This window comes from Podarcis pityusensis (genome assembly GCF_964106645.2).
Source record: "Podarcis pityusensis genome assembly, chromosome: 3".
NCBI lineage: Eukaryota > Metazoa > Chordata > Lepidosauria > Squamata > Lacertidae > Podarcis > Podarcis pityusensis.
In genome coordinates this window covers 29,383,351-29,398,447 of record NC_138026.1, presented here as the reverse complement: position 1 = coordinate 29,398,447, position 15,097 = coordinate 29,383,351, and the positions used below count along the sequence as shown (strand labels likewise).

The window sequence follows — 15,097 nt, the reverse complement described above, 5'->3', positions numbered from 1 at the left end:
CAAATTAGAAAGGCGGTGGGGTTCCAGGGAAAATGACGTTGGCAGTCCCATCCGCCATTGAACCTAGTGAATTTTGAGTATGTGTTTTTGGTTCTAGGCATGATCCATGGAACATAACCACAAAGTAAGTTATGGGCTTACAGTATAAAAACATTGCAATTATGCATCCCTTTCTTTAGCCTAAGGAGTCAGGTCCCTCAAGCTCTCTCTCTCTTACAAATTGGTTCATTATCATTGCATCATGGAAATGTTGCTGTCCTTCATATTCTCTTACATTTTATCCAGTTTGGGTTGGTGGGTTGCCTGGACAACTGGATTTTTCTTAAATGTTGGTCTTCTTTCATATGAAACCATGATATTTGGATACATATATATAATTCCCCAAGGAAGTGGAGAATGTTATTTTCAAAAGCATGAAGTGGGATACACACCCACACCCACCCACCCAAGACCAGACAATCTAATCCAATCCCAGATATTAGTTAAATGATATGTCATTGTCTCTTGATAGTAGGGGGTAAACCCCCACCCATTCCTGGGCATTTACTTAGTTGTAATAGCTTGTTTGTTTTAACTTCATGGAGAATAATAATAAACTAAGAGCTTTCCACAGTCTCAGTCAGTCTAACTAATCACCTGAAAGTTGTAGCCTTAATAATATAAACAGTATTAAGTGACCCTGTGTATATATGGTGTGTCACCATTAATCTTGAGTCCTACTTAAAATTTTGACTTACATTAAGACCTAACAAATGTACATCTGCAAGATGTCTTTCCCCAGATCACCCTCTCAATCCAGCAGTGCTTCCAAATCAGCAAATGTATGCTGGCACCTTCACAAGTTGGCTACATGAGTACCTTTTCCTTGTATACAGGGTTGTTACAGCCAAGAGCATGTTAGGCAAAGTAGCATTTTCAAGAGGAGACTAGGAAATGAACTCCTGCATATGTGCACTAGCTGGTGTGGGACAATTATTGAACAGTCTCCAGTGATGTACAAGCATGGGAATGTCCCATTTAACTCAGTGAGTCTTACTTCTCAGTAGGCATGCACAGGATTGTTCTGTACATGGCAAAAGCTGCTCACTGATACCCATGCAATTTTGTGATTCTCCCCACATTTTGTTTCACCAATTGTTCCATTAGTGTAGTAGGGAAATCGAAAAAAAAAAAAGCCCTTTTAACTGGTTCAAAAAAATAGCATTTTTATTTTGCTGTTGTCTGGGTATGTCTCTCTGTTGAATATTCAAAGTTAACATCCAACTAGTCATGTCAGGGGAAAGTCAAACATTTTCTTGAAAACCATGCAGTGAAGGTCCTTTGTATAATCTCAAAAGTGTTTACTAAGAAACAAGTTAATTGAAATTGAAACAGTTTAAAGAAGTGAACATGTGTGTTACTCCTACATATTCCTGCTCTTTGCTAAGAACTGCCAATATATTTGTTGCAAGTACTTCCACTGCCCTGCTAGCAGACCACTGACCACGCAAGACTGTGCCTCTGTTCTTCTTTTTACTTGATAACCTTTCCAAAATAACCCAAAGTCTTCAAAAACTTGGTGATTGCTGCTTAATGTAAATTGAGCAAGTTTGCCCAGTTACTCACACATCAGCTTCTGAGGTGCAGATCTTTTCTTCTTCTTCTGTGCAGTGTACATGGTTATAATACCTTGTTGCTTATACAGTTGTACAATGCTGTAGCTCAGCAATGCCTCTCTGCAGGTAAACAAATGAGGAAATACGCCTTCAGGAGAAGGTTAAACAAACAAATTGCAAAGGTATTGGTCCTTTCCTGGGTAGGTTACAAAATACTTTAATCCATATATGTCAAATGTTGAAAAACTTAAAACAATCTCTTATCTATAGTATATTTCTCAGTGTATTTCTTTTGTAAGATATTTAACAGTTTGTCTTTTCCAATATACAAGGCTGCTTAAGCTGCAACTGAGGAACAATTCTTAGTTGCCACCCATCTAGAATATTTATTCTGAATGTGTCCACAATAACAATTCCCTACAATAATTAGAATTTACTAGTCACTAGTGATGGGACAAGCAAAGCCCCTTGCTCAGTGCTACAATTCCCAAGTGCCTGGTAACTAGTTGGCTGTCAGGTGCTTGGGACTTTGACAACTGGGTGGAACAACCAACCGTTCATCATGTGACATAATAATGAGATCAGGTAATTGACAGGTGGGTTGTCCTTCTCACCTGTCAAGAGTTGGCCAATCGGGTGGGGACAGATAACTATTTCGTCCACTGGAACAACAAGCTTCCCCACTCTTGTACTAGTGTCATCAAACACCAATTTGGTTTAATTGGGGGTTGGGAAATAAATGAAAAACATTGAAAACTGATTATCCCCTATGAGAATAGTTATTTTCATACCCTGCCTTCTTCCAAACAGGTGCAAAGTGGCATTTTTAGCACAATCACCCACTTAGGTAGATTTAGCTGAAAGACAGTGGCTTGCCTAATGCCAACCAGTTAAGCAATTAATCTAATTTCTTGACACTTTGCAATGATATTAATATAGTTGTCACTGTGAATATTCCAGGAGTGATAGTGGAGATGTGGAGATGATCTGTAGGGATTTGTGGCTCTTATAGCATCTTCATAGCATTGTGCAACTTTGAAGTTCTGTCAGTCTGTATTACTTGTTCGTATGTGTGGGGTAGGAATCAGTAAGCAATTAACCATTATTTCCATTTGAGGTGACTTTGTAATTAATTTTATAGGAGTGATCTGGCATGGAACAGGATGGGTTGTTGGAAGGGGAGAACAAGCTTTTAAAAAAGCTGGTGGAAGAACTTTAAAGAGTTATTCTATCCCATTTGAGCAAGAGCTTCTAACTTGTTTAAGTACAATACTTAATGGTACAGCAGAATAGGCACTCTAGAACCAGTTAACATCTCAAATGTGCTTTGTAAAAAATTTGCCCTTTCACTTAAAAATGAAGTGTTGTTTTAACATGTTGCATGAATTGAAAATTCCATTAATAGTGCATAAAGCACTTGTGGATATTAACAGCACAATCCTGTTTGTTTTCAATGGGACTTCCTCCCCGTATAAGTTTGCTTTTTAGGAGAGTTTAATAAATCATAATTATCATCACCAGATAGCGGCATTTCAGTTGTTCAAAGCACTTAACAAACATTATTCACACTCTTGGCCGCTTGCCTTGTAATACCTTAAAAAATGCTATCATAGTCAACTAGGCTGCTTTCATGAAATGAATTAATGTCATTTCCTTTTTGCGTAGAGTGTTATTGATGAATCAATCAACTACTTAATCAAGCGACTGAATATTGGATGATGCATGTGAATGGAAACTACTTCAGGGTTTTTATTTAATCAGTTCATCTCAAGGGACCAGTTCTGGTTTTCCAGAAACATTTAATTCAGACTTCAACAGTGCAAAAGAGAGCTTCACCTAGTATCTATGTTGGTTCTACATGATTAGATTGCAATCCCATACAATTCTCAGCAAATGTCACTGCGAACTTTCTTTGTAATGTATTTCATGTATATCATGCATGAGAAAAGGTGTGGAAAAGTCCAAAAGGGTCTTAAAAACAAGGAGGCTGTAAAAGGCAAGAAAAAAAAAATCCCTTTAAAAGGAACATTTTTGCTGAAATTAATAAATGAATAAAAAGTCTTTAACAAACGTAAAGCCTACAGCAAGCCAAGCAAAGAGGAGTATGAAGAACTAATTTATAAACTAATAACCCTTACATTATTTTTCACTAGCAGAAAAGTTTGGAGAGAGAGAGAGAGCCATTAATTTTTGGGCAGTGAGTTTGAGGTCTTTTTCAAAACTTCCTCTTACTACTTGCCTTTGTCAAAAGGAGGTGGCAAGTCACCAGGGCAAGGGGAAGGACCATAGCTCAGTGACAGAGCATCTGCTTTCCGTGCAGAAAATCCCCCGCATCTCCAAGTAAGGCTGGGAATGACCCCTGTCTCAAGTCACCAGGGCAGATAGCATTCATCCCAATGTCTTAATGCAACTTACAACTTAAAACCAGTGCCTTAGCAAAGGATTGTAAGGCAGAGACCTCTATTTTTAAAAAGCAGCCATGGTAAATCAGAAAATTGCAGTCCTATATAATATGAGCTGCCATGGTTACAGTGCAAAGAGATGAGTTTTAGCATTTTAAAATAAATACAATGGATTTGATTTTTGCAGAAAGCTTCTGACTCCCTTCATCCTATGTGGCTCACTGTGGCTCTTTCCTGCTTGAGCACATTATGGTAACCAGGGTGCAAATGCAGCCATAATATATTGCTGATAGTTGTTTTTAAAATTTTTGTATGCTGCTTAGTGAAATGTTTCTATTAGGCAACTCATATATGAAATAAATGATCAAAGAAGTAGAAATAGCTACTTCTGATATTTTTTTTATCAGATTTCTGATACTCTGATTTTTATTATTGATCGAAGTGGATTCAGATTTCTATATCATGGATACCAAGTCACACAGACAAAAATACAAAGGATTTCATTTAAATCCTGTAAGGTCTTGATAAAGTAAGTAACTTCTTTTTCTTTGATCAACAGGTTCGCCATAAAGTAACTCAGAAGGCTTATGCAATGAAACTTCTTAGTAAATTTGAAATGCTCAAAAGATCAGATTCAGCCTTTTTCTGGGAGGAGAGAGATATAATGGCCTTTGCCAACAGTCCATGGGTAGTTCAGGTAAGGTTTTTTGTGATTAAAATTCTGTGGTAGTTTGAGGTGACGTTTAAATAATCATTGAGGTTTTAAATTGGTAGTGTTGTGTCCTTTATGTTGATTTCACATTTTGGATTTGTAGTTTAGAATCTTAAGAACTTTATTCTTTTCTCCATCTTAAAGATTAACTGCTAATGCGAGACTCTTTCAGATTTAATTACAGTGGTACCTCGGGTTACAGACGCTTCAAGTTACGCGTTTTCAGGTTGCGTACCGTGCTGAACCCAGAAGTACTGGAACGGGTTACTTCTGGGTTTTGGCGCTCGTGCATGTGCAGAAGCACCAAATTGTGACCCACACGTGCACAGACGCTGTGGGTTGCGAATGCTGCAGGTTGTGAATGTGCCTCCCGCACAGATCACATTTGCAACCTGAGGTTCCACTGTACTTGATTTTGATTTTAAACATACCTGCTACTATCAGTGTTCAATGCGATGTTCAAACAAATTATGTTGCGTTGAAAATGGTTCACCCTCCCAGCAGAAAGTTTAATTCTGTCATATGTGCAGCACAGTGTAAAATTGCTTATACAGTGGAGCCTCGCAAGACGAAATTAATCCGTTCTGCGAGTCTCTTCGTCTAGCGGTTTTTTCGTCTTGCGAAGCAACCCTATTAGCGGATTAGCGCTATTAGCGGTTTAGCGGCTATTAAAGGCTTAGCGGTTTAGCGGCTTAGCTGCTAAAAGGCTATTAGCGGCTTAGCGGCTTAGAAAAAGGGGGGGGGGAGCGAAAAAAAATCTCAAGACTCGCAAGACATTTTCGTCTTGCGAAGCAAGCCCATAGGGAAATTCGTCCTGCGAAGCAACTCAAAAACGGAAAACCCTTTCATCTAGCGGGTTTTCCGTCTTGCGAGGCATTCGTCTTGCGGGGCACCACTGTATGTGTTTTTGTTGTGTAGAAGCTGACAGGAATATATGAAATTGGCTTGTAGTTACAGATGTGAAGTTGTTAGAAGGTATAAATTTAATCTGGAAGGGGCAATTTTTGTTACAACAGTGTATATACCATTGACCTTCAGTGGGTGTGCAGGAAGAGTACCATTTAACAGTTTTCTCTGGGGAAGTAAAGCATCCATTGGTATCAACAGGCTACGACACAGAAAAGTTGTGGTTTCAGGAATATAATTCAATTACTGGAATTAGCAACTTTTTGCTGGGCAAAAGAAGGCTCTGCCCAGGTGCTTGAGCCTCAGTGCTCTTGCTACTTCCATGGAAATGGGTTCTGCTTTCTCTTCACTTGAGGCTAACTAAATGGTATACAGTCGTACCTTGGCTCCCAAATACCTTGCGAGTTGAACGTTTTGGCTCCCGAATGCCGCAAATCCGGAAGTGAGTGTTCCAGTCTGTGAATGTTCTTTGGAACCCGAACGTCCGACGCTGCTTCCGTGGCTTCCGATTGGCTGCAGGAGCTTCCTGCAGCCAATTGGAAGCTGCGCCTTGGTTTCCGAATGTTTTGGAAGTTGAACGGACTTCTGGAATGGATTCCATTTGACTTCCAAGGTACCACTGTATATTATTAGGAAGTGTAATTTTAAAAAATCAAGCCTTTGTAATGAGTCATAGTACAACCGGCAGACTATCCTATGAAGCTTCTCTTGTTTATTGTTAAAACAAAGCATGTAAACTACAATCAAGGCTCAGTGATGTTACAGTTTTGCTTATTATAAGGTTTGAAGTGTCTTTGTGATTTTAATCACCACTTGCCATATAAGTTGCATGGAGAGCTTGCAAAGCTTCCTACACTCTCCAATAGTGGGTGCACTTTGCACATCTTTAACTGTAGGGTTTTATCAGCAGGTACTCCCTAAATTACCTCTGATTGTTTTTTGAATTAGAGAAACATATTTGTCCAATCATACATTTTGTATTATTACACTATTGGAGGCAGTCAGAAGGTAAACTTGAGGGAATACTATTGCTTGCATTCTCCCTCCTGCTGTATGGATTTGCTGTTGTATCTACCAACGTAGTGGAGGCAGTGGGAAATGGAAGTGAAGGAGGAGGAGGATGGGAATTGGGCTTGTGGAAAAGAAAATCTTGTATGTGAACCAAAGAGTTGCAAGTATGGTGTTGGCCCTTTCCTAATGTGCCTGTGAATAGATGTCAGTTCTGATGCTGCCTTGAAGGATACTTACTTGTTTCTCAACAGTACTGTACTTTCTCTTGAAATGTTTTGGTGAGCCATAAGAGATGTGTTTCATCAGTGACATGATGGGTAAACTGAATTATTCTGGAACTCCTTAAAGATCTGCTACAATTATTGTATCATACCAAAACTATTCTTAAAAGGCAGGGGGAAAAGCTGCTCTAGTTGCCATAAATTCACTGGAATTCAACAGATTGTGGCAAATTGCCCGGTTTTGTGAAGTCTTTATATCTGTCCATCTTTCTGGGTGCAGCTTTTTAGTGCCTTTCAAGATGACCGATACCTTTACATGGTCATGGAATACATGCCAGGTGGAGATCTTGTCAACCTCATGAGCAATTACGATGTGCCTGAGAAGTGGGCCAAATTTTACACTGCTGAAGTCGTCCTTGCTCTTGATGCAATTCATTCCATGGGCTTGATACATAGAGACGTGAAACCTGACAACATGCTTTTGGATAAATATGGACACCTGAAGCTTGCAGATTTTGGTACTTGTATGAAAATGGATGAAGTAAGTATGTGGTTCATTATGTGTGCTTCTAAAATAATATGCACTATATCGAGGTAATTTTAACTGTGCCATAGACACAGACACAGCATGGTGCTGTGGCTAAGATAATTTGTGCCGAGTCTCCTGTTTAGTTCTTAACCTTTGCTGTCAACTCACAAGGTAACCTCAGCCGAGCTACTATCTCTCAGTAGTATCTACCTTGAAGATTGAGAAAGAAGGCATGTTGGTGTGCACATTCAGGATATGGTTTTGTTTTTCAGGTTTGAACTCCAGGTCTAAACCTCCATCTCTTTTTAAGAAAGGCAAGAAAATTATAAATGACTCTTTGTGAGGAAAGACCTATTGCTTTACCATTTGCTGATAGTTTTCATAATACCTTAGGGAACATTAATTACAAAATAGAAGGCTGTCTGATGACAGGCCCAGAGACTGGCTTAGGGAAAGTAAGGGATTATGTGGATGTGGCACCTATCTTTCCAACAGGTTGTCTTACATAGGTCATGGCTTTTCAGAAAAATCTGTTAATTTTAACAGATTTTATCTCTGGCATCTCTTTTGTAATCTCGTTGGGCACTTTTTAGAAACAATGGTGTTAAGTGGTATATAAATTTCTGAGTAATTGTGCATTAGAAACTCTCACAATGTGCAGCTCTTTACCATCACAGTTATGGTACAAACTACACACAGGGAATTCTTCCTTCTATGTGTGAGTTGTATAGAAAGGAGAATAGGATGCTTTTCATAATAGGCACTCCTTTTTCCCACCCACCCCGTTTTAGAAGCAGCAATCTCTTGTTTTGCTTGCCTGCCCTCTTTGCAAACAATTGCTGCTTCAGCTTTTCTTTTTCTCTTTCCCTGGCTGCTTTGCTAATCTTTGTGAGTTGGTGGTTTTTAAATGCATGAACAAGACATCTCCTTAATAGAACATAGTTAGGGGTAGCCACCTGGAGAGGCTGCAAGGAAGCATATTTATTTGACTACATCACAGGGGGTGCACATAAATAAAGAAAACAAACTTTTAATAAAAATTATACCAAATTAAAATTACAACAGCAGCGACATCCTAACACCACAGTAAAGCAGGGGAAATTACCGTATTTTTTGCACCATAACACTCACTTTTTTCCTCCTAGAAAGTAAGGGGAAATGTCTGCGCGTGTTATGGAGGGAATGCCTACGGGTGGCGGGGGGGGGGGGGGATCTGCTGCAGTCGTGAGCAGAGGATCTATGGTTCCCCTTCCTTCCCTCCTCCATGGCTCACTTTGAAACAGCAAAGCGGGAGAAGAGCCGCTGAGTGGGGAGGAGAGAGGGACAGAGAGCCTGCTTCTTTAAAGGAGCAAAGCGGGAGAGGAGAGGAGCCGCTTACACGAGTGTAAGCGGCTCCTGTCTGGTTGGTTGCTTTAAAGCAAGCAGGCTCTCTGTCCCTCTCTCCTCCCCACTCAGCTCGCTAAATAGCAGCAAAGTTTTTCAGCTCGCTAAGCCGGGGATGAGCGGGGAGGAGGAAGAAAAGCAGAGCCTGCTTGCTTTAAAGGAGCAAAGTGGGAGAGGAGAGGAGCCTTCTCCCCTTGTACCCCTTCATTATTAGCAGCATCCTTCTCCACCCACCCCACGCGTGCTCCTTGTCCCTTGAGTGCTTTTCCTTCCCTCCCCACTTAAAACATGGTTACAAAGCACGGATCCACATGGATCCTCAGGATTTTTGCACTGGGTCACCCCAAATTCACCATCAGATCACATGTCTGTGGCCACAGCATGAACCACAAAAATCATACATCCACTGTTTCGTTCAGAATATTTTTTTATCTTGTTTTCCTCCTCTAAAAACTACGTGCGTGTTATGGTCGGGTGCGTGTTATAGAGCGAAAAATACGGTAATCAAAACCCACCCCATCTACATACAAAAAGTTGGCAGAAGAGGTGGTTCTTTAGCTGTCATCTAAAAGAGTGGAATGAAATGACAGGATGCACCTCAGTGGGAGGAGAGTTGCAAATATGTGGAGCCACCATTCAATAGGTTCTTCCTAAGGCACTCCTTGTGTATCAACCAGTGCTGGAACCATTAGGAGGGACTAATTTTCTGATCTAAGTAGATGAACAGGTCAGTGCAGGAAAAAGCACTCTTTCAAGTTCTACAGCACCACATAGAATGGAGTAGAAAGTACCTCTCTACAGTTTGCTCTACTTCATGAGTTACAGGTTCAGGAATGCTTACAATTAAAGCCCTGCTAACTACTTTGAAATAAATTTTCATTCATTAACTGTTAGTGCTTTAATAGTGACCATGAATGGATTAAAACTGTTGCTGGTGAAAGAAAAGGAAAATGTTTCAGCAGAGTGATCTGTTTATCTAGTGAAATGGAAAATATTTTATTATTCTTGCTGTATGGAGTCAGGTTACAATTGAATTTTAAGTGCTTGATTTGGAAATGAGCTTTTTTATAGTGGAACCTAACTTCTAAATAAGTGTGCCTATTAGGGTGGGTGTGAACTCAATAGCAAACATGTACAAAATTGAGCAACCGAGATAGCACCTGAGTTCAGTGTCTATCTCTTGTGTTAATGTTTGCTTCCTAATGAGCACAATAACATGCATGTATTTACTGCTTATAATAATCAAACCCATAGCATCCTCTAGTGGTCTTCAGATGACTTACTTTAAAATTTAAGATCAAATAGATCAAGCATACTTATTTGAAATAAAACATTTTCACCATTTAATTTGTAAGCACTTACACGCTTATTCCAGTGTATTCCCATTGATTCTAATTTGGAATAAATTTCAAAATATATTCTACTTATTTCATGCTATTCAGCTGTGTCCTTAATCAGACATTAGCAATCATCAACAAAAGGCTAGTAGGGGAGAAAAATCTGACAAAACGGCATTTGCAAAATTTGAGCCAGTTCTAAAAATGTGGATGTGGGCTAGGGCAATGCTTTTATGACTAATGCACCAAATAAATATTTTTAAAGTATGGATAAAACTAATAACAGATTTCTTAACATGCAAACAAGATATTTTTTACTTACTAATGCACTTTAGCAGTCCACACGCAGTCCACAAAGTTCTGTGAAAATTCCTTATGTCTATCTAAAATACAGTTGACATTTTGACTTATTGTGGGATGAGGTACTGGTGCAGATGGAAAATCAAACAATCACTGTCTACTTGGATCTGTGGATTAGGCCAGTACCAGTATTTGTGATGCTGAGTGGGTCTTGCACCCACCCTACTCCCACCCCTGTAATTTTGAGTTTTACTACTGTTCTTGCTATGTGGAAAGTTATAGAATCACAGAACTGTAGAGTTGGAAGGAACCCCAAGGGTCATCTAGTCCAACCATTTGCTATGCAGGAAACTCATCTAAAGCATCCAAAACAGATGGGCATCCAGCCTCTGCTTAATTAGACCTATGCCCTGTTCTTCTGTAGAATTGCTCAGAGTGGTTTATATATGTTTTTCAGGCAGCCTCCTATTGAATCAGTTTCCTGAGCCACCCCTGCTCAGCACCAGCAATATAACTATGTCATGTGGCATACTCTGGGCTTTTCTGAGAACCATAACTACATGATGGTTCCTTTATTCCATTGTTTCAGTGTAATAATTCAAGCCTCATATCTCTTTAATGACATTATAGCAATAAATGACATTATAGCAATAAATATCAATAATATATGCATAAAATGGTTGCTTTGGTAAATCTTGATGATAATCAACATGATACTTAAATAAAAGAACTGTCTACCAACTATCTTGGTAAAATTAGGCTAAACATTAGATGGCCTATGGTTCCAGGCATCGCTTTGCAAAAACTGGCTTACTTTGCATTTCTTATGGTACAAAATCTGTGATCAATCTGTCAACTGGGTAGACTCAAACCTTGATGGAGACACACCAAACCCTTTGTCTGCACTACAGCATCGCACCTCTTTCTCTGAATCTGTGTCTGGAGTGTTCAAATTTTGTTTTTCTTGGGTTAAATATGGAAAAGAAACTTAATTACACATAGTTAACAGTGGCATGCCAATTTTGTAATCCCATTATTGATGACTTCTAAAGATGCAATTGATGTAGCAATTCAGCCTATTCAATTACTTTATTTTGCATAGAATTGGACACCCTGCTAGTAAGAATCTGGAGCACCTCCAGATCATGTGTAGTTTTCTTAAACAACAGGGAAGCATCACAGCTGTGTAAATACAATACTTTTGATGAGATGTTCCCCATAAAACATTCTTTTTAGTGTCTAATATTTTTGTAACTACATGTTACTTATTAGTATGCCTTTATCACTGACATCTTAAATACATTTATTTTCTTGCCCAAAATGATCTGTCTGCTAAAAGAATAAAAAAACAGCACCTCTAGTGGTTACTGCAGTTCAGAAACAAATTTTGACTACTGCATATTTGCTCTTACATTGTGTTATTGGTCGGCAAACCTTTGAAACCCTTGATTTCACTCATACACCCTTACATTGAGCCTGCTTCATAGTTGCAGCCTCACCCATTCCTAATGTTTTGTAAACCACCCTGTGATTCTCAGATGAAGGGCAGTATAGAAATTTAATAAATCAGTGGAGTGCAACATGATAAGCCATTTTGTGAGAACAACTTACTTGAGTTACACAACACCAACGTAGCACCCTTTATTTTGGGGGTTGCATAACTAAGGGAATATCTTACTGAATCACCTGGTGAGTATTTGTATTAGGTTTCAGTACATGGATCTACTTGCTGGGTTGCCCTATAAGTATTTGTCCCAGTGTAGCCGCTTAACCATCTTGTAATAAGTCATCCTGCTATATAGTGTAACATGAAACATGGCTGACTCTAGTAAAGAATTCTAGAACCAGGAGGTGTCTAACTTTACATGCTTAGCAGTAGGGAGTTCAGATTGACTGAGGAACTGGGAGAAAAATAAGTAAAGAATTAGAACCTTAAATTAAATGCTTTATTTTCTCTACAAAGTGTGGTACTAAAAAAATAAGGAGCTAAGGCTGTTGAAAGGTGGATTTTACCATTTTTCTTCAGATTGGAACCACACTTTTGACCCTTCAAACATTGCTGGGTTTGAACAAAATCAATTCCAGTCAACTTGGCCAGTGGTTAGGGATGATGGAAATTACAGTCCAGCAGCATTCGCAAAATGACAAGTTCCCTACCCATGTCTTAAGATAGCACTGTTTGTATGACCCAGATCTCCTCAAACGCTAAACAGTAAAGAACTTCAACTCATTATTTGCTACCCCTGGGGCAATGAAGTGAGCTTTCGCTGTGTATTAGTATTAGCATTTATGAACAGAAAAGCATTTCATAAAATTAGTATGAGCACAATCCACTTGCATTGCTCAGAAGATCCTGCTTCCTCATTTTCTTCACCTGTTCCTCACTCTCTCCACTTGTGGGTATATACAGGCAGCATGAAGATACCTGCATGTGGGAGTATGGTGTGTGCGAACCTCCTGTGTTCCCATGAATCCTTTCTTCCCTATGCCTTGCAAATTACTTAATGCTGCTTCTACTTGCTGTGGTTAATTGAAAACAGAAGCAAAAGCTTCCACTCTCCTCTTGCAAATATACTGAGAAGGTGTTAGCACAGGAGCCTGAAGCTTGCACAAATTTGTGCCCATAATGATGAAGCATAGCTTATTGTTTGCCTTCTTTTGCCTTTTGTTTTTGTTGTTTTTGTTTGGAATGTGTGTGTCTTTGCTTGTGTTTGGTGGTTGTTTTTTGGGTATGTGTGAGTTTTGTTGCCTGTTTTTAGAGGCGTGTTGAATGTTTGTTTTGCTTATCTTTCATTTTGGGGTGTGAGGGTGAGTGTTGCCTGCAGTTTGGGAGTGGGGGTATTTTGGAGCATTGCAAGTTTTTCTGCCGTGAAATTGGTATTTTGAGGAGGCCAGTGCAGTCTCCATGACATTCACCTCCAAAAAAGAATGGAGATTCCTGGTTTAGTGCTGCATCTGAACTAGGCCAATATAGGGGGTAAAGAGCATAAGGAGACTGGAAGCAGGGAAGATCCATGAAGTTTAACTTTGATGAATATGCAAATACTTCGTAGTGCTGTTAATTAGAATTTATATCACAGTTCCATAACACTTTGTGTCTAGTATTTGAAGATATTATCATTATCAGAAAATATTAGAAAAATCTTTCCAAGGTGGGCTAGTAATTTAAAAAAAACAACCCATTGCATATGGGGGGCTGAAGCTGAGAGGTGCTGAGTTGATGGCAGAGGTAAGAACTAAACCCAGGATTTCTGGTTCACAACTGAAGCTCTTAGCCACTACATAACAGTAGCATTGAACAGAAATATTACTGAAGTATTAAATCATATAGAAAGACATGCTTGCTTTCAAGTTCTATATTTGCTGCATAGTTTATCTTGCGAACTTCTAAGACCTGCTTTGCTGGAGCACAGAAAAAGCAATAAAAACTGGACTATGTTATTCAGTCTAAACAGAGGTGTGCCTATATATTGTCTTCTGCTGATTTAGGACCAGTTCCAAATCTCTCTTGCAATTTATTGCAGAGACTTCCAGTAGATTCTGTGCCCATGAATCGGACATAACATACATTCCCAGCTTTTGCTTACTTTGTCTGGCTCCAAGATTAACTCCTTCAGCTCCCTCAACAAGCTTTCTTTATACTTCTGGCATGAATTTCATAAGAGAACTTATAAATGGGTAATGACAGTGTTGTAGAGTAAGTGCAGTTAGCAGCCTTAAATTCATAGCTGCTTAAGAACTATATTTTAAAAATAGATTAAGTTAGCATTCTTGCCTAAATCTAGCGGCTGTTCTGTTTAATTGTTGCATTTTATCTGGTTATATAGACAGGGATGGTGCGCTGTGATACAGCTGTCGGAACACCAGACTACATATCACCTGAAGTATTAAAATCACAAGGTGGTGATGGTTATTATGGAAGAGAATGCGACTGGTGGTCTGTAGGAGTTTTTCTCTATGAAATGCTAGTTGGTAAGTAGTAATTTCCTCTTGTATTCCCTCTAGTACCTTGATTTCAAAAGTTTGTGCATCACCACGTAGGTTATTGATTCAATAAGAGCTTGATGGTCCCTGAGTGAATCTAGTTCTGGTTACACTTCTCATATCAGAGCCTGAGTTCCCACAACATGAGGTGGGCCACCCATTGGAAGACATGGAGAGTTGCTATGGAGACTACCTGGCGTCCAACTTTCCAGTTTTGTAACTGCTGTTGCAATGGAAAGTGATCCTGCTCCCCAAATCAGTTGTGGTAACATGGTCAGCCATTTACCATCCCAGTTGTTACGTTTCTTGAGGGATATTGAATGATGGTACCTTGGGAATATTCATAGCTATGCCCCACATATATTCTTTCCTTGGGTTAAGAAGCATAATTACAGTGAAGGACATGCTCTGGAGCCATTTTCTGTATAGCAGGCCCACCTCTAACAAAAATCACATGTTTCTGAGACCAAAAATTAAGTTCTATGTGCAATTGAAGAAAGACCCATCAAGTACTTGATATAATTTTTTATGTGTTGGGTGTGTTGAGTTTGTATTTATATTTTGTATGTACAGAAAGCTGTAGAACCAGGAGATATATTTTGTGCTTATCAGGAATATATAAGAACATTCCTTTGCACAAAACACTAAATTATGGTTAGCATTATATGCAAAAGCATTGCATGAACCTTGAACTTACTCTTCTCCCTCCCCTCCCCT

The 15,097-nt window shown here is 39.2% G+C and overlaps 1 protein-coding gene across 9 annotated transcripts in view; it reads left to right on the top strand.

The window, feature by feature from the left end:
* Positions 1-15,097, top strand: part of ROCK2 (Rho associated coiled-coil containing protein kinase 2) — a 72,891-nt gene that overhangs the window by 22,972 nt on the left and 34,822 nt on the right. For 8 of the 9 annotated variants that reach the window (XM_080998470.1, XM_080998469.1, XM_080998468.1 and 5 more), the window contains 3 exons: positions 4,557-4,694; positions 7,128-7,388; positions 14,224-14,368. In XM_080998470.1, the coding sequence (XP_080854596.1) occupies positions 4,557-4,694; positions 7,128-7,388; positions 14,224-14,368 (544 nt within the window). The remainder of the gene's footprint in view (positions 1-4,556; positions 4,695-7,127; positions 7,389-14,223; positions 14,369-15,097) is intronic. The other variant, XM_080998474.1, reaches the window with a different exon arrangement.